At 50.0% G+C, this 25,737-nt stretch overlaps 1 protein-coding gene across 2 annotated transcripts in view; it reads right to left on the minus strand.

Annotated features, from left to right (window-relative positions):
* SFSWAP (splicing factor SWAP) overlaps positions 1 to 25,737 on the minus strand; it is a 54,120-nt gene that overhangs the window by 18,959 nt on the left and 9,424 nt on the right. For both annotated transcript variants that reach the window (XM_078595262.1, XM_078595263.1), the window contains 7 exons: positions 21,936 to 22,167; positions 20,402 to 20,529; positions 17,410 to 17,532; positions 16,494 to 16,656; positions 9,049 to 9,457; positions 7,924 to 8,055; positions 4,250 to 4,343 (listed from right to left, as the gene is read on the minus strand). In XM_078595262.1, coding sequence (XP_078451388.1) covers positions 4,250 to 4,343; positions 7,924 to 8,055; positions 9,049 to 9,457; positions 16,494 to 16,656; positions 17,410 to 17,532; positions 20,402 to 20,529; positions 21,936 to 22,167 — 1,281 coding nt within the window. The remainder of the gene's footprint in view (positions 1 to 4,249; positions 4,344 to 7,923; positions 8,056 to 9,048; positions 9,458 to 16,493; positions 16,657 to 17,409; positions 17,533 to 20,401; positions 20,530 to 21,935; positions 22,168 to 25,737) is intronic.

Here is a 25,737-nt window from a genome sequence, read left to right on the forward strand (position 1 = left end):
CCGCACCGGGTACTAATTCATGGCCGAGTCAACCTCTGCGGTAGGCCAGAGAAAATTGTGTCCGATTTCACTTGCTACTGATGTTGGCCGTCAATGCGCAGCGTGCAACCCACCGCAAAACGATTTGCTGCACGTAACCTACAAAGACAAAGATCCCCCGTATAGCCTGAACAGACTGTTGGGGCAAGTACTGTTCGTGAGTAGCGCCTATGGAAGTCGGCACGGCACAGGAGTGGCTGGGTGGCCAGCAGCACGCCCAATCGCCTTCGTCTCACTGGTGCCGATGTTTACATATTCGACCTAGAGGGAGGCCCGAGACCGATTCAAATAATCGTCACTGATGTTGGCCGCGAACGGGAATCGAACTCGGGTCGCCGGCTTCGTATCACGGCACGCACTGTCGCTCCAACAGATAAACACACACGCGCGCATAAAGACACAGCACGCGACTGCACAGTGAAAGCAGGAATATCTTGAAATATGAATAGAACTAAAATAAATACCTCTCTGCGAGAACTAGCCGTGACTGAGATTTCATACCGAGACCAGATCTGCTTGGATTCCTAAAAACTCCTCTACGCCAGCGATCATTACTTCTCATTAAAACACGAAAGAATTTTTTCTCCCCGAGTGCTAGAGAGAGAGAGGCAGCGTGGTGCCATGTCCGTCAATCACGTAGCCTCTGGGGGGGGAGGGGGGGAGTGGGGGGGTCCGTGTACAACAGACGATGCTTTGCAGCAATTCAACTTAAAAAAAAACACCCAACGCAAGACTTTTTTTTTATCTTTGACGAGTAAAAACCCCACAACCTCCCCTACCTCGGCGCGCGCACGGGGGCTTGTTTTATCCTGCGAGCATTACAATTTTGCAGCAGGCTCATCACTAAGCAGCTGTCAGGCAGCCCAAGACCCGCCCCACTGCCTTCCTGTGAAAAGAATTTCAATAACAACGCCGCTGGATTTGGTAATTTAATCTGCGATCCTTTTTTTGTGTGTGTGCGCGCGTTAAACTTGCACGTCAAAAAACGATGCGTGTTTTTATTATTCAAATGCCGCTTGTCTGAAGCAATCAAGGGCTTTTCTGACGATGGTAAACAAAGCGGAAGACACAGACGCATGGGTAAAAAGGGCACAGCACGTTTGGGGGGGGGGGCGGGGGGAGCTCATCATATTGCTTAGGACAACTCGGGGTGTGAGTGGATGGGGGGGAACACAAATGTCAACGCTTATCAGAGTGTTATGGTGTTGATACGTTCACTGTGCATGCAAAAGTTTATCCATAAACTAACACAATGCAATCGGCTGTGTATCGTATGAAAAAAAGTGAAAGGGTACAATTGTGTCAGTTCGCATGTAGCTTTCGCTGGTTCAAGTGACATTACCACACACCCACACAACGGAAATTTGATAACACCTCCTACACTGAAATAAACACAGATATGCGAGGGCTAAAGGTTAAGGCGTATTAATCATCCTCTATCAAACACCGTGTCACAAAGGCAATGAGCAGGGCACCGTCGCGGGCAGATTCCTATAACCGATGGTCCCGCCGGTTGGGACAAACTGCGCCAGAGAATTTGCAGACGAGAGAGAGAGGGGAGTTCACGTGGCATTCAATGCCTCCGTCAGCGGAGGCTGGAAGAGCCCAGACACACTTGACTCCCATCTGCCGCCAGCAGGAACAAAAAAAACTCTTCACTGCAGAGTGGTGTGTGCGAGCGTGTGCGAGCGTGTGCGAGTGTGTGCACGGGCAATGCGGTGCAGAGTGGTGTGTGCAGGTGTGGCAATATGGGAATTCGATGTTTCTACTGATCCGCATCGTCAGTTACAAGTGGTATCAGAACCTAGTCTGTGCCTCCCCTAGTTCGACTCTGCCTCAAATTAGTCATCGATGCAGTGTGTACATACCGGCGTGAAGTAGACAAGAGGTGGCTGGCTATACTGCTGACCACACAAACCTCTTTATGTGTCACGCAGTCCACATGGCTATACGGTGTGTGCACGTCTTCGGTTGCGTGCCAGTTTGATTCCCGCCCGCAACCAACATCAGTGGCGATTATCATAACCAGCGCTGGGCCTTCCCTTTGGCCAACTCAGCCTCAAAGGAGTATTTGGCGTGGTATGTAAACATCGCCAATGTGGGAGGACAAAAGGTTTGGCCCGGCATACCGCCGACCGTGACACTATTTCTGCGTGCCGTGCTGACCGTAAATAGGCACTCACGAACGGCACTTGCCCCAGCGGTCTTTGGACAAGGCTACACGAGGGAGACCTTTGTCTTTTGTGCGAGTGTGTGCGCGAGAGATGAAGCGAGCCTGTGACCTGTTGCCGGGATGTCAACATGAGGCGCTCATCGCCCGGAGGGATAAGAGGAGTTTTGGCGCAGAGCGGGAGCCTGGTCAGGAGTGGGGCGTGAGCAGGGAGGGGAGGGGAGGGTGGTTACAGGAGGATGGATGTGGTCGTGGGGGTGGTGGAGGAAGAGGGTGGAGTGGGGGGGGGGCTGCCCTTATGAACACATGGAGAAGGATAAGAACTAGGTCTGAGTTGGGGCGATCTCAGATTACGAGTATGCAGCAACTTGTGATTGAGTCATCAGTAGCGGCCATGCTCTATCCACTTCCCGACATGCAACAAACTTGAAATTTGGCATGTGGATAGCTTCCAGACTGTACATCTGTACATGATGCAAAAAGTATAAAAATAGACTTTTGTATTTGGGGGGGGGGGGGGGCGCAATAATGGATATATTTTGCACGGCAAGTGAGCGGTGACGTCACATCTGTGATGTCACCCGCATGCGGCAGCGTCACGCAGTGTGCCTGCTGACATCACGCATCGCCCCCCCCAACCCTCCGCGTAGGGTGTCTATTAATCCAAGACAAGAATCCAAGTCTCGGGCGAAGCCGGGTAGTAAAGATATGTATGCATATATTATCAAAGTTTGTTTGCATGTTCACCACGTTAATGCAGACTTGATTCCTTGAAAAAGGTTTCTATTTGGTGTTTGAACATCTTAACATCAGAGTTTTATTTCCAGAAAGGGTCAAACCTATTCTTATTTTTCATACTTTGATATTGGCAAAAGGTCCCATGATATAGCTGCTCACCCCGAGCTATAAATGCTCTGATACGCGTGGCATTGTCTTTGTCCCGTTTGTCTTTTGGCGTTGTTCTCTGGCCTGACACTGGTGGGACTCGGCCATAAAGAAGGCTTCTCTGGTGTAGGTAGGTCAATCAGTTTCAAAGACAAGGCATATATTATCAGACATTGTTTGCATTTCACCACAAGTACGTGGGGTTAACGCAGTTAATGCAAACTTGATACCTTGCAAAAGGCATCTATTTGGCATTTGAACATCTTATTCTGATTCGGATCAACGAACAAATGTGTATAATCTGCGCACTCGTGATCACCTAAGTTGTAAGAGCTGCGCGTTTATAAATTTACTTATTCACTCCAGGAGACGGCCACACACAACTAACTCGTTGGTGTGTTTTTCAGGTTGTACCGCGTGATGTTCGTCGCACCGCTCGGGGTTCAACCCCGCGCGCCGAGAAATTATTCGCACGCGCCGGAAGCTTCAGGAACAGAAGAAGCTCTCGGCACGCGGATCGAAACGTCGGACATCGTGCCGAAAGAACGCACGACCCGAGAGCACAGCGATCGCACACACCTCTGATTAGAACAGTTGGCTGCATACGGTGTGAAAGACGTCGAATAATCATGAAAAGTTAAATCACAAAATCCTACGCAGTGCTGTGCACATAGCTACCGTGCAAAGTGCAGTGGGCTTCTCCCATAATACTATTGGGCCGAACTGAAATTTCTTTGTTTATTTATCATGTGCTTATTTTAAACCAAATGGATTTGGGCAGGACACATCGGGGTGATAGCCGGTGATCAAGGCTAATGATGGAGTGGCAGCCAAAGGACGGAACTCACCCAAGAATACATCCAAGGGGGCGCGCGAATAAAAAAAACATCTGGTGTACAGGTGCCCGACGGATCACTACGCCACGGCACCGTGCAAGATGGCGACGGCTGCTAAGGAGGCCTTCATCCGGCAGTGGGGATTGACTACAACTGCCGATGATGATTTTGACGAGACTGGATATAATGACTAAAGCTATTGATGCGGTGGTGACGCCTGACGGTGGACCGCAAAACAGATTTATGAACCTTGTTGCAAAATGCCCGGCGGGCGAGCGGGAAAAAAAAAAAAACGCCACGCTCGTCGCAACGCACGTACCGTGAGAGGCGGGAGGCCATGTTTCTCCACAAAGAAGTTCTTCTTGAACTCGTAATACGCGTTGTACGAGTGCCAGGACTGCAAGAAGTCAAACCTGCAGCAGGAGGGAAGAATTGCACCGGTGAGACACGCCGCCGTCGCCACTAACGCCGCATGCTCGTAACATAAAAGTAAATCCACAGGGCCCCCGTGTGGCCAAAACATCGCTCGGGGGGGCTGTAGGGGGGGGCGGTGGGGGGGGGGGGCGGTCGGGGGGGCGGTGGAGGGGGTGAGTGCGAGACACCACACATCTGCCAAACGACGACGCCTCCCCTCCCGGGAATCGCTGCGCCGCTTTGTGCCGGCTTCCTCCCGAGCCATCTCGAGACCAAGATAATGGTCTAAATAATACATTTGACAATTGCTGCCAGTGAAGCGCACGAACACGCACACAAAACGAGAGGTGGCGGAACAACAAAAATCATTTTAGTGGGAGAAGCAGACACAATTGCGAGAGCAAGGGGGTGGGTGTTGCGTTACACATCGTTGGTGTTGTTACATATCGTATCGCTGCGTAGTTGTCGCGAGCAAATCGACGACGCCTGCAGGCCACATTTGTAGCGGTGTAGTTGACGATGCTACCCCTGGTCTACATGCCGGTTTCATATTGGCAATGCACCAGGTGCTGCGATTCATCAAACGAACGAAATAACAACCAGGGCTCAACATAATCACTCGCGTAGTTGCGGAGAATATATATCACAAAGCAGACAAGCGGATAATACGTTCCCTTCGAATATCCGAGTGCATTCGGAGCAAGTGGCAATACTCCCGACTGGTTAAGACATCTCTGACTCTCATCAGTCTGTTACACAGGCAAGCTGCCAGGTATCCTGATTTACACGCAGTTTACAGGGGGAATCAGCCAGCACTTAACTATCGGCTCAGCTGCCAATAAACGGCATCTAACATCATTTGATGCCACGTTAATGCAGAGGGGGTGGTTTCAGACAACGGATGATTATTATGATTATTTTGAGAGATATCCTACTTCCCCCAACATTACGACATTCAGTCTCGCTCGACGCTGGGCCGAATTCACAGAACACTTGGCCCTTTGCCCCCAACCGGACGAACAGAGAAAAATAACACTTCCAAAACGTGAACGGGATTCCGGCCTTTGAGATAATTGCTCGGAAAGTGGCCCAATCACGTCCCGATTTTGAAAGACAATAAGCAGGGTTGGGCTAGGGATAGTGGTCAGACCGGTCGGTGCCCAACTTTCAGAACCGGCTCCAGCTCCTCACAGATGGTGGGGGCTAATAGAGCTATAAACTATATTGTATCTTACAGGGTAAGGCCCACTGAGCTGTCTAGCTCTTTTTCAGACGTGGCCTGCCCACAAATGATAGCTCAACAAAGTGGCTTATGATGTGCAATTTGATTTTAGCCAAATACTTTAATAGCATGTTTCTAAATGTGGAGGGAAAAACCAGAGGACCCGGAGAAAAATCCATGCGACCACGGGGACAGAGATATGGGACGAAACCCACAACCTCCTGTATATACAAGGCGAGGTAGTTAACATCTCATTACCGCAATTTGTGGTGGGGGAGGGCACTGTAACAATGATTCACCACGAAAGCGTGAACTTGGGTGGGGTGGGGTGCCGAATGGGCATTAGGTGGTGCAGTGTCCACCCCCCAACAGCCCTCTTTACACCGGCCCTGCTGAAATTCACAACACGGGAAGCCCCTGGGGAGGCGTGGCTACGCGGCAGACTCCCCTGCACAAAATATGCACCGTACTTCTATGCTACCTGCAAAGGCCAACGTAGCACAGCATGGTCGAATAACCCCCACGAGCACTCGCACGGCGTGATGAAGCCCTCGCCCGAGCTGCACGCGTTCACTAGAAAGCGTGCACACGTGAATGAAGGCGACTTGCTTGTTGTTGATGATGATGAGCGTTACAAGTCATGTGTTGGGACAAGGTGTCGCGTGTAAGGAAGCAACGATAATAGGGCGAATAGGCAAAAATGTGGTGTGGTATTTAGTGCTCTTCGATGAGGTCCCAGAGTTCGATTCCTTCTGGCCAAGGCTGTACAAGAATTTAACAATGTGCCCTTACATGGGTGTGGAAATGCATTTATTTGCAAGCCACGGCATAATTTCTGTGTGGGCATTGAGTTACTGACACCGCCAAAGCTGACGAGATCATTATTAAGATTTCCGTGAAAAACCACGTCATGCTCTTAGCCGCAATTTACACCGCGCAAACAAAAAAGTATTTTTTTTCCAGTTACTTTTGTGAACGAGACAGCGCCCGAGCGTCAATCGTCCTGCAAATATAACCTTCCGCCGCATCAATATTTTCTGGGCAGCGGGGGAAGTTCAGCGATAAAACGAGGGAATCTCACAGAGAACTGGGTAGCAATTGTCGTCAACAAACGTCACCGCTGCTGTCAGCGAGTAACATCTCTGAAGCTCCGGGTTAGAAGCTGCACGTGGACTCACAGCCGAATGATTCCACCTGGGACAACGGAAAGATAAGGCGGGCGCGCGCTCGCTTCCCTTTCAAAGACTCCCCCATCCATTCCCATCGCCTTCCGCGCGCATCAATAAAACATGTTCTCCACGGCGGCACTTACACATCTGCGGCACACGGAGCACTCCATGGAGCACTCAAATAGGATTTGCAGTGGCGAGATTTAAGAATAGACCCGATACATTTAGTCGATCGCATTCAAAGGGGGGGGGGGAGGGTTTATCCACCTTTTTCCATAACACGAGGCGGATTATTTTTTGTTATTCTTTTTCCCCGCTCGTCGCCAGGGCACGCTGTGCCGCGAAGTGTGAACGCCGCGTGCCGTTTATTTCTTGTTAAATTAAGAATGCGTTGACGGACCGGCCATTTGCCGCTGCTGCCGAGGCCGTCGTTAATATTTTATCGCAAACGTTATTAGAAACGCGCAGTCATGATTACGACGAGATAAAAAAAAAATCCCCTAAATATTTTACGAAAAACAAAACACTTTTCAGCCGGATGTTTTCGTTGGGACGCCCAGCTTTCCCGCGTGTAACACAAAACATTCGGTCTCCCGTTATTGGTCTATCGCTTACCAAGAATGTGTTATCTGGTACACTGTGCTCCACGTTTTCGTATTAATGTGTTGGGGCGGGGGGAAGTGTCTCATGAACCGTTTAACGCGAGTCTCGTTGAACTGCTTTAGTTTTTTTTTCCCTCGCCACGGGACTGTGACTTTCCACAACCGACTCAGGCCTTAGAACAGAGATGACAGCCACTCCTCATTGACCCCTGTGAGCAAGGAAACCGTCGCACCGATGGTCTCAACTCAATCACCAGAAATTGCCATCGCATCAAATTCGGCTCTGCACTTAATTTGGCGAAAGTCCGGCTTGGTGAGTAAAAAAAAAACCCATCGGCTTGACTTCTCACAAGACAAACGTCACTCTCCCAGTGGCAGAACGGATGGACAAACGCTGCCCCCCCCCCACACACATGCCCACCCACGCCCCCCTCTCCCCCTCACGGTGTCAACCAGGTCACATTGAAGGGATCTCGGAGGTAGCTCTGCGTTATGCGCTTCCGCACCGAGCGGGGAAAAAAATCGTTGACGCCACGGCGGCTGGCGACGGACGAGCGGCCCAAGGGGTCTGGACCGTTTCGCATACCTGGGGTCGTTCTTAGAGCGGACTCCGTCCTCGAACTCGAGCCCGTTCTTGGCGACGTACTGCGCCAGTTTGTCGATGACGGGCTGCACGTCGGGCGGCGGAGGGATCACGCTGGGGATCGCCGCCGTGTGGCTGCAGGGGGGGCGGTGGAGGGGGTCCGGGGGTGACACACAATATTCACCCGCACGACGCTAAAATTAGTTTGTCGATGAGTTTGTCGATGACGGGCTTGCACGTTGGGGCAGCAGGGGGATCATGCTGGGATGGCTGCACTGGGGGGGGGGGGCGAGGTAGGGAGTGCGAGGGTAATGGTGACATTTTACAAAAAACTATTTTTATTTCACCAGGTAAGGCCTACTGAGCTGTATAGCTCTTTTTCAGAAGCGGCCTGGCGTGATGTTGATTCTAAATGTGGAGGGAAAAACCGGAAGACCCGGAGAAAAATCTACACGACAAGTCGTCAGGGTCGGGATCGAACCCACGACCTCCTGTATACCAGGCAAGGTAGTTAACATCTCGCGTGGCCCCCACGCAAACATTCACTCGCACCACGCTAAAATTAGGGATGTAGCTCGGAAGCGCCGTAAAACGCGCATGCCGGAAGCTGGGTGTGGGGACGCAATGCCTGTGGATCAAGAACGTTGGGGAGGAAAGATTTGGCGGATCGTTTACAAAACCCATCAGGCTGGGCTGCAAGGCGATCAGGAGAAAAGCAGCGCGATAAATTAATTTTTTTATCGATCTGCACAAGATACGTCAACGCGTTACCACCCCCGTACGAGTCAGGGATTTTCTCAGCAATCATTTTTTTTTGTTTAGATTTGTGGTCGAGGCTCAGCGATGATATCCTGGATAAATAACGATCCCTTATACCAGGGGTCGGCAACCTACGGCTCCGGAGCCGCATGCGGCTCTGTACGGGCTGCTTCTTGACGATATGTACGTATGTACTCAGATGCATTGCGGCTCTTGAAATACTGAATTTTGTACCGAATTGGAAAGAAATGGCTCTTCTTGTTATTTTGGTTGCCGACCCCTGCCTTATACCGTTCTGACGAACAATAAACAATGTAAACTTTCCACTATAGCCACAAAGCGGCACATCGCCAGTTCGACCCCGGGTACCTCGTGGCCAAGGCGTCAGCCGTAGGGGTCACGATCGGTTGCGCCGAGTTCCTGGCACCAACGGAGCTGGCGGCAGTCACGACAATCGTGCCGGCGGCGGAGGCGGTGTTGGCGGTGTTGGCGGTGTTGGCGGTGTTGGCAGTGTTGGCGGTGTCGGCGGTGTCAGCATTGTTGGCGGTGGTAGTCGTGTCCGTCCCCTGGGTTGCGTCTGACGGGAGCGAAAGGTATGACGACGACGACAGTGGCGGCGGCGCCAGCCCCGGCGGTGGCGGAGGGGCAAGCAGCGTGGTGGCGTGAGCACCGTACGCGTACTCAGACATCTTGTCGGCCGCCGGTGCCGGTGGCGGCGGCCCCTGGATGTACGTGCCGTCCGGCATCACGTAGTAGCCGTAGTACATCGCCACGGCCGCTGTCCACGCACGACACAAAGACAAAGATCAATCCTCCCCCCTCCCTCCAGGTATAGCCTCAACAAACTGTACAGGCAAGTGCTGTTAGTGAGTAGCACCTATGAAGGCCGGAACAGCGCACGAGGGGGTGGTTGGCTAGCACCACGCCCGGACACCTTTGTCTCCCGAGTGGCGATGTTTACACACCGCACAAAATAGTCATTTGTGACCGAGTCCACTGAAGGGAAGCCCAGAACCAGTTCAAATAATCGTCGCTGGTGTGGGTGTCCATCACCGGGAATCGAACTCGGTTCGCCGGGTTCGTAGCGCAACCCAATAACTGCTACATTACCGCTCCCCACATTACATGTGTGTGTGTGCGCGACCACAATACATGTACACACACACACATAATGAAGAGGTGCATTCACATTTACTAATACATTTATTGGAATCTTTCTCCAGACAAATCGTTTGAGATGGAACATTTCGTTTGCGAAAGTGTCCAGAATGTTGACTGACTTGTAATAATAATTATCCGCGTGCCGAGTACCCGGGTTGCGGATTAACCGCGTGAGTGAAAAAAAAAACGGGGGGAAAAAATCACGGTACGGAATATTTCCCGCTCATTCGTGCGCCGGTTCTATTATTAATCACTCCCTCACTTGTCACTCGGTGACCGATTAATTTTCTAATTCAATACTAAAACAGGCGACGCATTCTGCGCGGGTAAACGATATCAACATGCCGGCATATCCTAACGTTGCATATTGTTTCGTACCAGATTCGTCTTTTAGTTTTACAGCCCGGCCATACCTCTCCACCATTGCCCCGGATAAATCGTGAGTTAACCTACTGTCAACACAACCTCCGTCGGGGGAAAAGTCAAGCTTCAAATGACATTTGTTTTGTTTAACCAGGTGAGACAAGGATTAATGTTAGTTGTAAGATCGACATGAGGGCATTAGTTTACCTGTAAAAGGGGGCGACGATTGCCGTAAACAGTTTAACACGTCGGAGGCTTTCGTGACCAACATCATCCATAATAGAGGTTTTTTGGGTTGGATCGCGTAAATATATAAATGTGTCGTTAAACCCGCCGCCACCCGACACAGCCAACCAGTAAAGGCTTGTCACGTAAACAGAACGCGCCAACACAAATCTGGCTGCTGCCTGATGATGCCGGTTGTAATTACTGGCGAAACATCATCCTCAAGATTGTAAATGTTGTGGATGTGCTCTCCAACACACCGGTGTGCTGTACGGGTAATGAAATGGCATGTTCTGTTAACGTTACAAACCTTACTAATTGGCTGTGTCGGGTGGTGGAGGGTTTAACGACGCATTTATATTTACGCGATCTCACACAGATGCTGTGAACAGTATTTCCATGTTTCACGCAAGTAGCAGTAGTTGCGTTCCTGAAAAGTGCCGCGCCTTAAGCGAGGAATCGCCGTTTTACTCAATCACATTTGCACTGTAACGGCCGTCCCATGGCGGGAACTGAGATGGGGGTAAACCGCCGCCACGTACCGTATCATTCCGCGTACCGTATCATTCCGCGTACCGTATCATTCCGCGTACCGTATCATTCCGCGTACCGTATCATTCCGCGTACCGTATCATTCCGCGTACCGTATCATTCCGCGTACCGTATCATTCCGCGTACCGTATCATTCCGCGTACCGTATCATTCCGCGTACCGTATCATTCCGCGTACCGTATCATTCCGCGTACCGTATCATTCCGCGTACCGTATCATTCCGCGTACCGTATCATTCCGCGTACCGTATCATTCCGCATACCGTATCATTCCGCGTACCATATCATTCCGCGTACCGTATCGCTGTGCCACTCAGACACGCAGCTCAAGAAAGTAGTTGGTTGTCGTCCGACCGCTCAGAAACCGCGTTACAGCGAAAGCGTGTTCATGTGAAAAGGTTCTTTTATTTTTGTATAGTTTGTGGACTTTCGTATTGTTTGTTGATTTTTGTTGTTGTATTGTTTTGCTGTTGTTACTGTCTGGCCCGAACATCTGTTAAAAAATAACTTCGGAGTTCAGCGGAATTCTCCAGGATAAATAAAGATTCTGATTCGGTTAAGCGAGGAATTACCGTGTAATAAACCAAATTGAGTCATTCGCGACGTGTGAGTTTTCTAATTTTGGACCCCCAACACCTCCTTCTCCGTGGGTGCTTCTCGCACTCCCTGCCGGGTTATCGTTGAGTCCTCTATCCCATGTTTCCCCACCACATCATTGCCTCTTTTATATTTTATTAAGCACTGTGCATCGCGAGACGTGGTCGTGACCAAATAAAGTTAGGCGCCACAAAACGGCACGCCGACCGCGGAGATGGAGCGATGAGATTAGCTCGTGCGCAGGAACTATTTTGCGGATCGTCGCATCGCGAGGGTGCGAGAGATGGCGACGGCTTCGGGGGAGGGGGGGGGAAAGCCTCATCCAGCAGTGGATAGCCTCACGGCTTGTGACCATCAAAGATGTTTCAGATTCACACAACAACCTTGTACCGGTTTCAACTTCACTGAGCCTCGTCAATGGCGGAGCGGCTCATTACACTGATGCCACTGCCAATGCGGTCCGATGTCGCCTTGTTTCGGCAAATGCTTCCCACAAACATTAGCACAGAGTCCTACGTTTTTAAGATAACAATCTGCAAAAGCCATTACGTTTCTCAAGCAACAAAAAAAAAATCGCTAATAAAATATTAATGAGCAAAATGAAACATTTTTATTAGACAATTTAACGTTGGATATCAAGTGGGACGCCGGAGGGATTTCGAAGCGCATTTTTTATTTCATTAAAAGCGTCCTCCTTGTCCACTCGGCGAAACTAAGAAGCTTTAAAATTACCCCGATGCCACTCAAGAGCAATTCGCAATATCCCCCCCCCCCAACACCCGCCCCCCCAAAACGATGAGAAGGCAACCACTTGATGAACAACGGCTCTCTTCCTCCGCAAACCAATCGAGCAAGTTGCGTTGAAGTGGTGCGGGCACGTGATAGGCGCGTCGTACAGGGCCCTTGCTTAGAATGCGAAATGCGTTTAAGCGGATGTCACGATGCCCGGGCTCAAACGAGCATCGAAGCGGTTGCTCTTCCCCCGTTTACAGGCCTGAGCCCATGGTGAAAAATTCCACGTTTCTATGACGGCGGCGAGTCAACGTCGAGGATAACCACTTGTCAAGCCGGCAGGGATGATTGGCTAAGTGAAACTAACCATCATGTGAACTCGGGTCATCCTCGCAGCAGAGGCTTCTGGCTCGCCATCGAACAAAGACGGTCACTGCGATTCTGCGGTCGTCTGGAACGCTCTTCCTTACAACATTAGGAAGCCACTGGAGCTATGCAATTTTAAATCATACAGATTGAAAACTCATTTCTTGAGAACTGCTTTTTGTGTTTAGTTTGCCTCCCCCCAGCACCTCCGATTAGCACGGTTGGCTACGTACGGTGCAGAACAAGTTCAACATACACCCCCCCCCCACCCCCTGACTAGCATCTGAACTTTCAAACGTTAACTGACTGTGGTTGAACGTACATCTAGTGTAAATTGAAGGCAACGGCGAATTTATTATCAACGACAATGGCAGGTGAGATTCTCAGAAAGGCCGAAATATATCTGGAAGTAAAACTGAAGTTGAAACGTTGTCAACCAACCGTCAAAAAATCAACAACGTTTTCAAGGTGCTTGTCAACGAGCGGGTGAAATGTGGTTGAGAAAATAACTGTGGGAATTACTCCTGGAAATAGCAACTGACAAAACTGTCCCGGGCAAAGTAATATTTGAAATAGCTGACATGCCAATTTCTTTTTTAACGTGTTAAGTTGTGCCACACGCTCACCGGACAAAAGTAGTGGCGGACCAAACAGGCTCAACAACTTGGCCAACCCAGCAGGCTCAGCGTAACAAGCTGCCGATGAGACCCAAGGTCGAAACGGTCCGTGTTTACTCTTTGGTTCTTTCGGTAAAGTCACGTAGGTATAAAATAAAATTAATTAAATCATGACGTTTCGGGAGCAACACAAGCGTCCGTCATCAGGTGGGACAACCACAGCAAGAAACAATTGCTGAAGTGGGCAAAAGGGCTGCTGTGACAGGAGGCTATATATGTCCGTGTTTGTTGAAACAAACAAACGCTGCTTTGAGAACATGAGAGCCAAGTCACAACATTTACAATCTCAGTACGACGTTTCACTATTAATTACAACTTGAATTTTGATTTAAAGCTTTCGTGACTGCAGGGATTCATCTTCTTGGTTCTTTCGGTAAAGTCACGTAGAAGGGAAGTAATAAAATAATAAAAATAAAACATAATAAAATTATTCTCACGACGTTTCGGCCACAACGCAAGCAGCCGTCCTCAGGTGAAAACCAGGTCCGTCGAGGCGACAGAGTCTGAATGAAACAGCACACGAGCTTGGAGCATATATATAAGCTGGGCGCCTTGACAAAGGAATTTGCATATCAAGAGGAATTTAGCATATTTATGGGAAATGCAGGAATGTGATTAGTACTACATATGCATATGCATTATGCAGGATTAACAGCATCAAAGGGAGCTGCAGTTGCAGCTGCTGCTGCAGTTGCTGCTGCTGCAGTTGCTGCTGCTGCTGCAGCAGCAGCAGCAACTGCAGCAGGAGCAGAAACTGCAGCAGCAGCAGAAACTGCAGCAGCAGAAACTGCAGCAGCAGCTGCAACTGCAGCTCCCTTTGATGCTGTTAATCCTGCATAATGCACATGCATATGTAGTACTAATCACATTCCTGCATTTCCCATAAATATGCAAAATTCCTCTTGATATGCAAATTCCTTTGTCAAGGCGCCCAGCTTATATATATGCTCCAAGCTCGTGTGCTGTTTCATTCAGGCTGTTTTTTTTATTATTTTATTACTTCCCTTCTACGTGACTTTACCGAAAGAACCAAGAAGATGAATTACAACCTGCTTCATCAGGCGACAGCCAGATTTGTGGAGAGGTCTTTGTACTTCGGATTGTGTCTATTCTGATGTCAATTCCCCTACATGCCCTCTGTGTGTACCTGAAGCATTTGTTCAATAAAAGACTTTTGAAAAAGATATCTTAACTATATTTATTTTACAAGGTAAGGCCCACTAAGCTATACAGCTCTTTTTCAGAAGTGACCTGGCCACAAATGACAACTCAACGAAGTGGCTTATCATTACCACGTGAAAATGTATAGCAGGCCAAAATAGTCCCAATGCATATTAATTGTAAATGTGGAGGGGAAAAAATGGAGGGACGTGGAGAAAAATTCACGCGACCACGGGGAGAGAGAGCATGCAAACCCCCATGTATACAGCAGCAGGCGTCAGGGTCGGGATCGAACCCACGACCTCCCACATACCAGGCGAGGGAGTAACATCTCCCCACACACATTACCAGTTCGAATTAACAAATAACGTAAATGGCGGTGTTCATCAAGTGGGACGAAAAATGCTTAATGTGCTCCGATTAAAAGAACATCTTCAACAGATGCACACCGCTAGGCGCAATATACTGCTTATAAATTATGTCGGCTCGGAAGAGAATTAGTCATTTTCTTATTAATGAAATTTGAAACTGTGGCGTAACCCTGCAGCCAATGGGTTCAAGCAGGTCAATAATATTTCATGAAAATAAATGACATCGTTAAAACCTGCCCCAACTCCCCTAAATATTTGACAGAAATACATTATGAGCCACTGGACGGACACATTTCGGACGCGCGAAACATTATGATTTTGGGGGAATGTCTAACTTCCAGTAGCGTCAAGATATAAAAAATTGGCCAAACCCAAAGAAAGCCACTGGGCAGCAGTGATAAGGCAAACACACGCCAACGTAACAACACAACTATCGCTCAGAGATTTCAAAGAGGCTTATAAACCTGCTTGCACACGGCAAAACTTACAAAACATGGCGTATCAAAAGAAAGTGTATGTTTGGCGGCGCGTATCTGCGCAACACAAGACAGGTATGTCCTTTAGGAGCGAGGTTTTCTTTACAGCCAGCCCATCGATGGATCACAATGCTGGCCGCTTCCGTATCGTTCGCTCGGTTGCGCAATCCGCGGTTCCGGAAGGTGGAATATGTCAAACGGTGCACGAAACGACAGCGGTCTGAACCTGCAGTGGCAGGACGCGTCGAGCACCGGCCCGCGCCGCCGTTTTAATGCGTTCACCAACTTCCTTCACCAAGCGTTCGACAGATCGTCGAATCGCAACTCCCAAAACACCATTATCATCAGCCGTGGTCGATCCACTGCTGGATTAAAGACCTCCAATCCCCCCCCCCCCCCACCAAAGACGCTCTCATCGATCCTGCGATGTAATAAACTTCAAAATCATCGACTCTAAACTTAAAACGAAACTTTTCATTTTACCAGGTAAGGCCCACTGAGCTATAATAGCTCTTTTTTCAGAAGAGACCTGGCCACAAAAGATATCTCAATGAAGTGGCTTATCATTATGTGGAACTTTATAGCAGCCATATACTGTTAAACACACGTTTTTAAATGTGCAGCAAAAATCGGAGGACCCGGAGAAAAATCCACACGACCACAGGGAGAACATGCAAACTCCAAATATTACAGGCGTCAGGGTCGGGATCGAACCCACGACTCCTGCAAACAAGGCGAGGTAGCTAGAGGGGGGGCGGGTAGGGGGGCACGGACAGGATGGATCCTCAGATGCCTTGTCGCTAGCGCCATCGTGGTGACATTTCATAGGTCAAGGGTTTCATCTTCTTGGTTCTTTCGGTAAAGTCATCACGTAGAAGGGAAGTAATAAAATAATACAAATAAAACATAATAAAATAATTCTCACGACGTTTCGGCCACAACGCAAGCAGCCGTCCTCAGGTGAAGACCAGGTCTGTCGGGGACCTGTTCTTCACTTCTACGTGACTTTACCGAAAGAACCAAGAAGATGAATCCCTGCAGTCACGAATGCTTTAAATCGAAAGGTCAAGGGTTGCCAGTCACAGGGCAGTATGGGGGGGGGGGTCAACACTCGACCAGGTGAGAGAGCCTCACCTGCAGCGGACGCTTTGGTGTGCGGCGTCTCCTCCTCCTCCTGCTCCGGTGCATGTTCAGCCGTCCGCTCCTCGTCCGCGTCGAACGTGGTGGGGCCCGTGTCGCTCGGCGCACCAGCTGGGACTGGAGGGTCGACGCCGAGCGGGGGAGGGGTTGTCGGTTCCTGGGTGTTGATCGAGTGACAGTCGCCCCCGAGGGGTTAACCAATGATCCGTTCGCCCAACTCCACGATCCGATCGCTCGTCTCGATTCGCGTGTGGGGGAGCGGGGAAAGGCGGAAACGATTTCGTTGCGTTTTAACCCTTTGTGGTTGGTGAATAATCTGCAGCTGTGTGAACGGAGAGAAATCGACTCTTACGTTGTGTGGAATGCAGTAACTGACAGCCCCGCCAGGTCATGGACAGTCGAGTTGCAGTACGGGGAAAAAAAAAAAATCCGTTGTTGTACTATACTTTATGTCCCCATATCTATGCTCCCCGCACCATCGCCAACCTGCATTGACCAGCGTGGTGAAGTATGGTTCGGCCAAATGACCCCCACGGCCTGCATGGCTTGGGGACAGGGCCCCGTTCCAGCAGTGGAAGGATAAGGGCTTGCACATGCAAACACCTTGTAAGATGCATCAATCGTGAGCCTTAAGGAGTTAATTATAAACCATGAGACGATACACGTGTTTATTTTCTAACCTCGCAGGAAAATGCCACGAAAAACCTTTGAGGTTATGAATTTTCCCCTCTATGCACAGAGCAAAGCGCATCGGAGAGTATTTAACTTTAAGAGATCATTTTCATCGTGGAAAGAGGAGAAAGGGAGAGAAGATCACTGGACAGAAAAAGAGAGCGCAAAGAAGAGAGGTCCACTGCACAGCGAAAGTGGGTTCACGGGTGTCGGGCGAAGAGAGGACAGTTCTTCTCACCGCCGGGGAAGCTTTGACTTTCTTGTCGGGCTGCGCCAGGGCGTCCGCGGGTTCGGCGGCGATCATGCGTGCTCGCAGCGCCATGGCCATGAGCGGGTGGTTGGGATCCACCGTCGTCAGGGGCTGCGCGTCGACGGCGGCAGGCCGACCAGTTCACACACGCACGCGTTAGGCCATGCGACAGCAGCTGCCAATCATCATCATCGTCGTCGTCATCATCAGAAAGGCATAGGTTGACAAATCACCCTCACGTAGAACAGTTCTGCAGCAGTCTTCAAAGTCGCTGAGCTTTTCGGAATAATTTAAAAGAAATTTCTTCACATTTGCTGCCCTTCGTCAATCCACTGCTGGATGAAGGCCTTCCAATACCCTTGTCAGTCGTGGGGGTTGTTTAACCATACTTCACAATGGTGGTGAGAGCTGGCTTAGCGAAGAAGGAGGGGGACAGGACCACCGGCTCTCCAAGCACGAGGCATTGATGCAAAAATCTGCCAACTACGGCACCACCGTTCCAACCCACAAAAGAACATGTTTTATAAAATTAAGTTATGTCACGATTCATAAACACAAATAAATGGCATTTGAATGCATTACTAATTAGCACGGTGGGCTACGTATGGTGCGAAAGAAGTTCAACATACATAAAAAAGTTTCTTTCATAAACATACATATATATGCACAGAACTGGATTGCACCGGCCGACGGCTGAAACGCATTTGTAAACAAAGACTTTAATTAAGAATCGCGCGGAGAGCGTGTCAGTTTGGCCAAAGCTGTCCCTGACAAATTAAGAAACGTGCAAGCGGAGAAGGTGGGGGGGGGGGGCGCTGAGCGTGGCTTTGGCTGGGCCGATAACGCTCGACCGGTGCCGTGGGATGCTTAATGGTTCTGCCCGTCAGCGAGCATAGAATGGGAAATAAAAATGGTAATTTTCAGATAATTAGAACGGTCTTTTTTGGCGCAACGGCAATCGTGAAGGTGGAACCCCCGTAAAAAAAAAAAAGCTGAACGCGGTCATTTGCTAACCAGGCTTTAATAATGCAAACATTAGCCGCTCCAAATCTGCTGTGCCAACACTTGTTCAAATCAATAGCCTAAACACGGAGGCCGAGGTAAGTGTTGAGATGCATTTTGTCAGGCGAGCCGCGTGCGGCCACGTGGCACTGTACAACGAAGCAATCGCTGTCGGTTGCTCGCGCTGCATCGCGCATTAAGAGCGCGGAACACAATTACAATTTCAATTTGCAAAGTGTCCAAACACAATTGAGTCGAGAGACGTCGCAAAGTTGGCCGCGCGATGAACAGGCGCACTCGATTTATTCCAAGACTGCGCTCCCTTTGCCCCTCATTAAGTCAAGTCTACGCACGCAGTTAGGCTGTGCGCGGGCAATTGAGATCTAACGAGCTAAAGGGAAGAACCAAACAACCAATTCCCCGCACGTTTCACTTCATTTTTTTTCTCTTTCTTTCCCTTCCCCGAACGAAGCAGCGTGGGGGGGGGAAGTGGGCTTCGAGGAAGAGGGAAGCCAAAAAATATATATAATCTCTTTTCCCGCACACATCTACCCGGCCCGTAAGTTCCCAGCAGTCCAACGCCCAAGTGCGAAGTCTCGTTGACGAGAAAACAAACGTGGAAGTTAGCCACCGCGTCGCTATTGCACCAGTGACATCGGAGTAACGTGCGTCGTCACTTCCGTGCATTTGTGATCGACTCGGAGAGGTTGGCCGGGTGGCGCCGACGGTCAGAGCATGCCGGAGCTGGCGCCGCCAAACTCCTGGGTTTGAATTTGGGGGCAGTTGCCTATGGGGGCAAACTCGGGTTCTCAAGCGCAGCGGGTTGACGGTCTCAGCCCGGTCGCCAACAATTGCACGAAAAAGCCACCATGGCGTTAAATGTGGGTCTCCGCGCGATGAAATATAAAACATCGGTTCGGCAGTCGCACGAAGGACATTGCTCCCAGCGGCAGGGTGGATGGGAAAGTGCTGCCCCCGAGTGTGTGAAGAGATCTTAATGGCAGCTCTCACCCAATTTTTTACTATTTTAACTATTTTTTAAAGTCACGTAGGTATAAAATAAAATAAAATAAATCACGACGTTTCAGGCGCAACACAAGCATCCATTTTACCAGGTATGGCCCACTGAGCTGTGTAGCTTTGTCAGAAGCAACCTGGCCATCACAAATGATCGCGCAACAAAGTGGCATGTTATCGAGTGGAAATTTATAGCAGCCAAATACGCTAAAACACACGACAAATTCTAAACGTGGAGAGAAAAACCGGAGTATCCGGAGAAAAATCCACGCAACCACGGGGAGAGAGAGACACGCAAACTCCAAATATGCAGGCATCATGAACCCAAGTTCGATCCCGCTCTACAACACTGCCATTGTAGGCATGGGACATAAGTGGATTGTACGTCTCGTGACACGACACCGAGAGCACAATGGGAATAAACTGGGGGGGGGGCGGGGGGGGAGAGAAAATTGCTGTGGGAATTCGGCAAGTAGAGGGTGTGGTGGTGGTGGGAGTAGTGTGTGGTTAGCGTGCTGCGCTACAAACCCCGCGACCCGAACTCAATTTCCGCTCACGTCCAACACTAGTGACGATTTTCTGCACCGGTCCTGGGCTTTCCCTAGGTCGGCTCAACCTCAAATGAGTACCTGGCGCTATGAGTAAACATCACCACTGGGGAGGCAAAGGCGGTTGGGTGTGGTTCTGGCCACCCGCTCGTTCGTGTACCAAAGAGCCCTTCACAGGTGCTCGCTAACAGCAGTTGCCCCAACAGTCTGATGAGGCTATAAGGGGGATCTTTGTCTTTTGAGCTTGTCATCGTGAACAAAGCTTCAAACTCGTACCGGATCGCCGGGCGTTGGTACACGGCAAACAACGCGAGAGCCGCTTGTTTTGATTGGGCGACGTCCGCCTCCAATCGGACGCTCGCGCTAGCGGGTCGACGGGCCGCGGCACCGCTCACGCCTCGCGCCGCGCGTACCTTGACGAGCTCCTCGAGGCGACTGTTGGACTGCGCCTTGGACGCGAACAAGCTCGGGTGGAGGTACCCGCCCTCGTTATCGTCGTCATCGTCCTCCTCCTCCTCGTCCGCGGAGTTCGCTCTGGATGCTGGCGGGAGAGAAACATTCCCGCAAAGGGGGGGCGGGGGCGAAGTCGTCAAGTGAGTGGGCTCGATGTGAAAATTTCTCATAACTCACTTGTTAATTTTTTTCAGTTTTAGTTGTTTTTTATATCTCCTATAAACAAGTTTAGTTTTAATACGAATGGTTGTCAAACGAACGCGTCCGGGAGAAGAAATGTGTTTCGTCAGTGTGCGTATCGCTTCCGCTATGACACACGGATCAGAAACATTGACAATAAAAAGCAAAAAAAAACTGAAAAAGTGCAGAGGGGATGGAATTCCACTGCGAGACAAAAAGAAGAACCGCATAGACCACAGGGCATCCAGCGAGCTGAAAACATTATTTTATGAGTGCCAAGAAAGGCGCCTCGTGTGCCAACGTGACCTCAAGAGTCGGCAAGAAAACCAATTACTTTAAAGAGACGCCCGTAAACAGGCGACACGATCTTACGCGCCTTCACACCCACAATGCTGGAAAACAATGCGCTCCACATCCTAATTGACGTGGTTTGAATCACCCCCTGCTTCTTGTCATTGTGGTGACCTAGGTCACTTCTGCAAAAGAGACACTGTGTCCTGCAGTCCCTGGAGTGCTCACCCGGTTGGACAAAATAAAGTCGAACCCCTTGTTTAATCCAGCTCATTCCAACCCCCACCCTCGCCCCCGGCTGTAACACTTCCCCCGTGTAATCGAGCGAAATTGTCGCCTGCGCTCGGCGCAGATCGAGCTGGAGCGTCCAACGAGACCGTACAGCCCGGATGAACGAGGGCTCTGATTGATACACGCATGTATTGGGGATGTGTTTCCCCCATTTTCGGATTATTCCCGAATAATCCTGAAATATGAAGGTCGGGCCCAAATCCCAAAAATTCGCGATTTTTGCCAGAAATAGCACTTTTTTTGCGGTTAATTAAAAAAACGAGGCTTCCGTGATGTAGGCCACGTATGTTTCGGCGTTACGGTGCAAGTAAATGTTGAGGCTTGGCTCTCCAACACACCGGTGTGCTGTACTAGTGACAAATTGGCACGTTCTGTTTACGTGACAACCCTTACTAGTTTGCTGTGTTGGGTGGTGCCGGGTTTAACGAACATTTATATATTTACCCGATCTAACCCAAAAAAACCTCTATTATGGAAGTTAAGGCAATTACTCACAAGCTACCTATAAATGGGCAAAACCACATCGCAACACCGCCCCCTGCTGTGAAACTACCGCTATTGCCTGCGCTGCACGGAGCGTAATCGCGATAAGCCTTGCACACCCGTAACGAACGACGACGCGAAGACCAAACGTGCCACACGATGACCCGCCGCAGTCAAAACACGCCTGCCCGCCCGTCCACTCCCGCCCGCCCATCCGCGAACGAAAAGCGATGTCCCCCCGCCGCTCACCCTTCGCCTTGTGCTGCTGCTGCTTGGGATCGGGGATGTGCGTGTACTTCCCGTCCTTCATGCGCTTCAGGATGTGCTTGTAGTAGGGGTTGAGGTAGTGGTCGAAGCGCAGGAAGTCGAACTGGGAGTTGCGCGCCTGCTTCGTCTTCAGCATGATCTCGAACTGCGTGCCCTGCTTGCACACGAAGCCCGCGGTGCGCTCCACGATCGCGTGTGTCTTGAACGTGGCCGGCTGCGGAGTCGCAAGGGAGGGGGGGAGGGCGTCGCAAGCGTCAATGGCGTCGCTGTGGCGTGACCGACACAACGTGCGCTGGTCACGTGCGGTAATAATAACGGTGCGGCAAGTCCTCGTTTAGCGCGTGGCCTTCGTACGACGCGTTTTCCGATTTAACGAGGTTCTCCCACGAGGGAACGCGGACCGCGCACAGATATAACGCCTACAAAGTTAAATTGAAAAATATTTTTTTTAGGACTGCTGTTGTGTTTAGTTTTTCATCCTTCCCTCGCACTTCCGATTAGCACGGTTGGCTACATACGGTACAAAATAAGTTCAGCGTACATACGTACATACGTACGGTATAATGCGGAAAAGTGCCCGTTGTAAGACAGTTTCTGAGCGGTCAACGACAAACTACTTTCTTGAGCTGCACGGCTGAGCGGAATGGTACTGTTAAGCAGAATAACCCAGTAACGCGGCGGCGTTACCCTCAGTTAAATCGTCCCACCATCTCACCGCGTGTGTGCCACGGTACACCGCATCTCGTCAAAATTTCCCATCATTTCATTTTGCGGGGGAAACTGTTTTACGTTTGACGCATTTTTTGCTGAACGCGGCACTTTGCGGTGAACGCATCGACCTACCACCGCATTAAACGAGGAATTGTTGCAACGATTAGTTGACGACAGCGTCTCCGCCTGTACGTCGGGGGGGGGGAGAGGGGGGGGGCCTCGTAAGAGCGCTTTACACGACCCCTTGCATTGCATCCCGTCTCAAGCATTCGTAAGGACACCACCCCGACACCCCCCCATACCCCTCCACAACCAACACCCCCACACACCCCTCCCCTCTCGCCTCACGCCCAGTGGCAGCTGTCCTTGTACGACACATGGCGACTTGGCATCCGTCCTGCAAATGGGAATTTGTCTGCCAGAACGGGGGGGGGGGGCAATTATTGTTCTGTGTAATCCCAAACGAGCAATTTTTTTCTTGTCAAATTGGCCAAGCTCGGAACCAACAAGCCGGCACGCGATGGCCTACTCATTCCGAATGGCGCATGGGGATCATTAAACGTCCCACTGGGGAGTAGACGGAGTATACATCTTACAGTGAATACCCCCGCAAAAATAACCAGGGCAGCCTGCCTGATTCGAACCGCCAACGAAGAGGGCAAGGGCGCTACCTGGCTGGCACAAGTCACGGCCCACAGTCGGCACGCACAGAAGCAGTACTGCCGCACGCCCTGGCCGCTTTCCCCTTATTCGGACGATTTTAGCAAAACATTTTCCGACAATTCCATCGCATAGTTAAATTATGACACAACGTGGTTTTTTGACGCAACACATCGTGAAGATGTGACAACATCAAGGCCCAGGAAGAAAGAAGGCATTTTAATTGTGCTCTTTTTTTGGAGAGAAGGGGGGGGGATGGAGAGAGGCCGCAATGCAACACAGTATGAGGGTAAAACACGGAATCTAAATGCGGGTCCCCGCTTTTTCAACACACTGTACAAAAAACTGTGGGAATATTTATTTTGTGGAGAGAGGCAGTCAGCCAAGGGTGAAGGTGACAAGGAGAGTGTTGAGCCATTCTTGAGCCATTCTATGGGAGCAGCCGAGGAGAATGAGTGGTGTCTCCCCGCCGAGCGCAGGTCGACTGGGGGCTCTCATGGAAAGCCTCGGTTGCTGGAGCGGAGAGTGCGTGGAGGGGAGTAGAGATGAGATGAGAGGTGGGAGAGTGTGTGGAGGGGAGTAGAGATGAGATGAGAGGTGGGAGAGTGTGCGGAGGGGAGTAGAGAGAGATGAGGTGGGAGAGGTGGGAGAGTGCGTGGGGGAGAGACGAGATGAGAGGTGGGAGAGTGCGTGCGGAGGGGAGTAGAGAGAGATGAGAGGTGGGAGAGTGTGTGGAAGGGAGTAGAGTGAGATGAGAGGGGAGAGGTAGAGGCAGGGGCAAGTCCATGGAGGATCTTGAAGAGGGGAGAGTGCGATCTTAAAATTGATCTGAGATTGGATTGGGAGTCAGCGAAGGGATTGGAACATCAAGGTGATGTGGTCTCATTTAACGGTTGCGGGTGAGCGGGAAACGGGGTGATGGCACTGTAATGTAAGAACAGAGGCATTAAGATTCAGTCAATAAACAAGCAGGGGAAATAAGAGGAGGGTCGTTAGCCTGGACTTCGAGAGAAGACTCTGTAATACAGGCAGCCAGGGGAGGCAACTACAGACAGGGGCAGCTGCCAAGAGACAGGCAAATTACTAAGGCATTGTGTTTTGTCCGTTTTGCCGAGGAGCGAATCTGGCGCATAACGTACACACGATTTGCGCGTAAAGTGGCGTACATCTAACGCAGTGGTGGCGCAGTGGTTGGAACAAATCGCTGGGAATTGCAACATCTCTGTCCGGCGCAATTCCCTACGAGTTGGATTCCAGGCTACAGTTGACATCAGCAACGGAGCGCTATCCGATCCGGTCCTCCAAGGTTGCCCCTTTCACAAACCGACGCCGACAAGTACGGTGAAGTATGTTCTAACATCCACCACGATCGATACGGCGTAAGGGAAGGCTTTCACCCATCACCGGATTAGAATTTTTTTAAGTCCGTAATTATTGTTATTATTATTATTTGTATAAAGTCGATCGTGAACATGGCTACATTACATGGTCTATTTAATTCAGTATTGTGTAATGAATCTGGCTGGCTGGGTGGCTTGGTGGATAAGAGCGCCGTAGTTCACAATCGGTAAATCATGGGTTCTCAAATCCCAGTGAAGAGTCAATTCCGAAGGTTGGTAAAGTAAGTAATACTTTGTGAAAGTCAACATTAGTTGTCCTATGGACAACCAATTCCCCTGTTATGGGAATATGGAATTTGCACCACTGGCTCAGCTCAGAGTTATTGACAGAATAGGAGTCATTCCCTCCGCTCGTAATGTGCAGGAAAAAAAACAGCGAGTTTAACTACATAATGAGCAAATTATTTCAAATTAATTATTCACAACAAGGGCACGACAACAAAGCCATATTCTTACACCACATATTTTCACAACCGCAGCACTGAACATATTTAAGTGCTAAAATACCAAGCACAAATAATATCACAGCCAAAATGTATAAATATACTGCGTATAATAGACATGAATGAATGAATACAAAGTGTGCTTGCATACAATGAATCACAAGAAGTGGAATACTACCCGACTAAAATGTGGCACGTATGTATATAAATGTTGTAATTATACCCATGAATACATAACCCTTCTAACCAAGTGACAATTTATATCACGGGGCCCACTGTAAATCTTCAAACGATGCGCATGTTTTCTCCCACTTTCTCCGCTCGAGTTTTACATTTTTCTCACAGGGAACAACCGCAGCAACATTGATTTTCCCGTGTCACCTCTGCAGCCGTGCCGTCTTTAGGCCGCCAATGCCGTCAATTCAATCAGGAGAGAGCGATTACAGAGCGCGAGATAAAATCCGTAACTCTCGCTGTAAATGGAGCCTCTGCGTACGTCCGCCCACAGCATCACTGTTTTCCCCCGTGAAGTTAAAAGTAGGATAGAGGAGAAAAAAAATCAGCAAGTGG

The sequence above is a fragment of the Lampetra planeri genome, chromosome 6 (genome assembly GCF_965212315.1).
Source record: "Lampetra planeri chromosome 6, kcLamPlan1.2.h2, whole genome shotgun sequence".
NCBI lineage: Eukaryota > Metazoa > Chordata > Hyperoartia > Petromyzontiformes > Petromyzontidae > Lampetra > Lampetra planeri.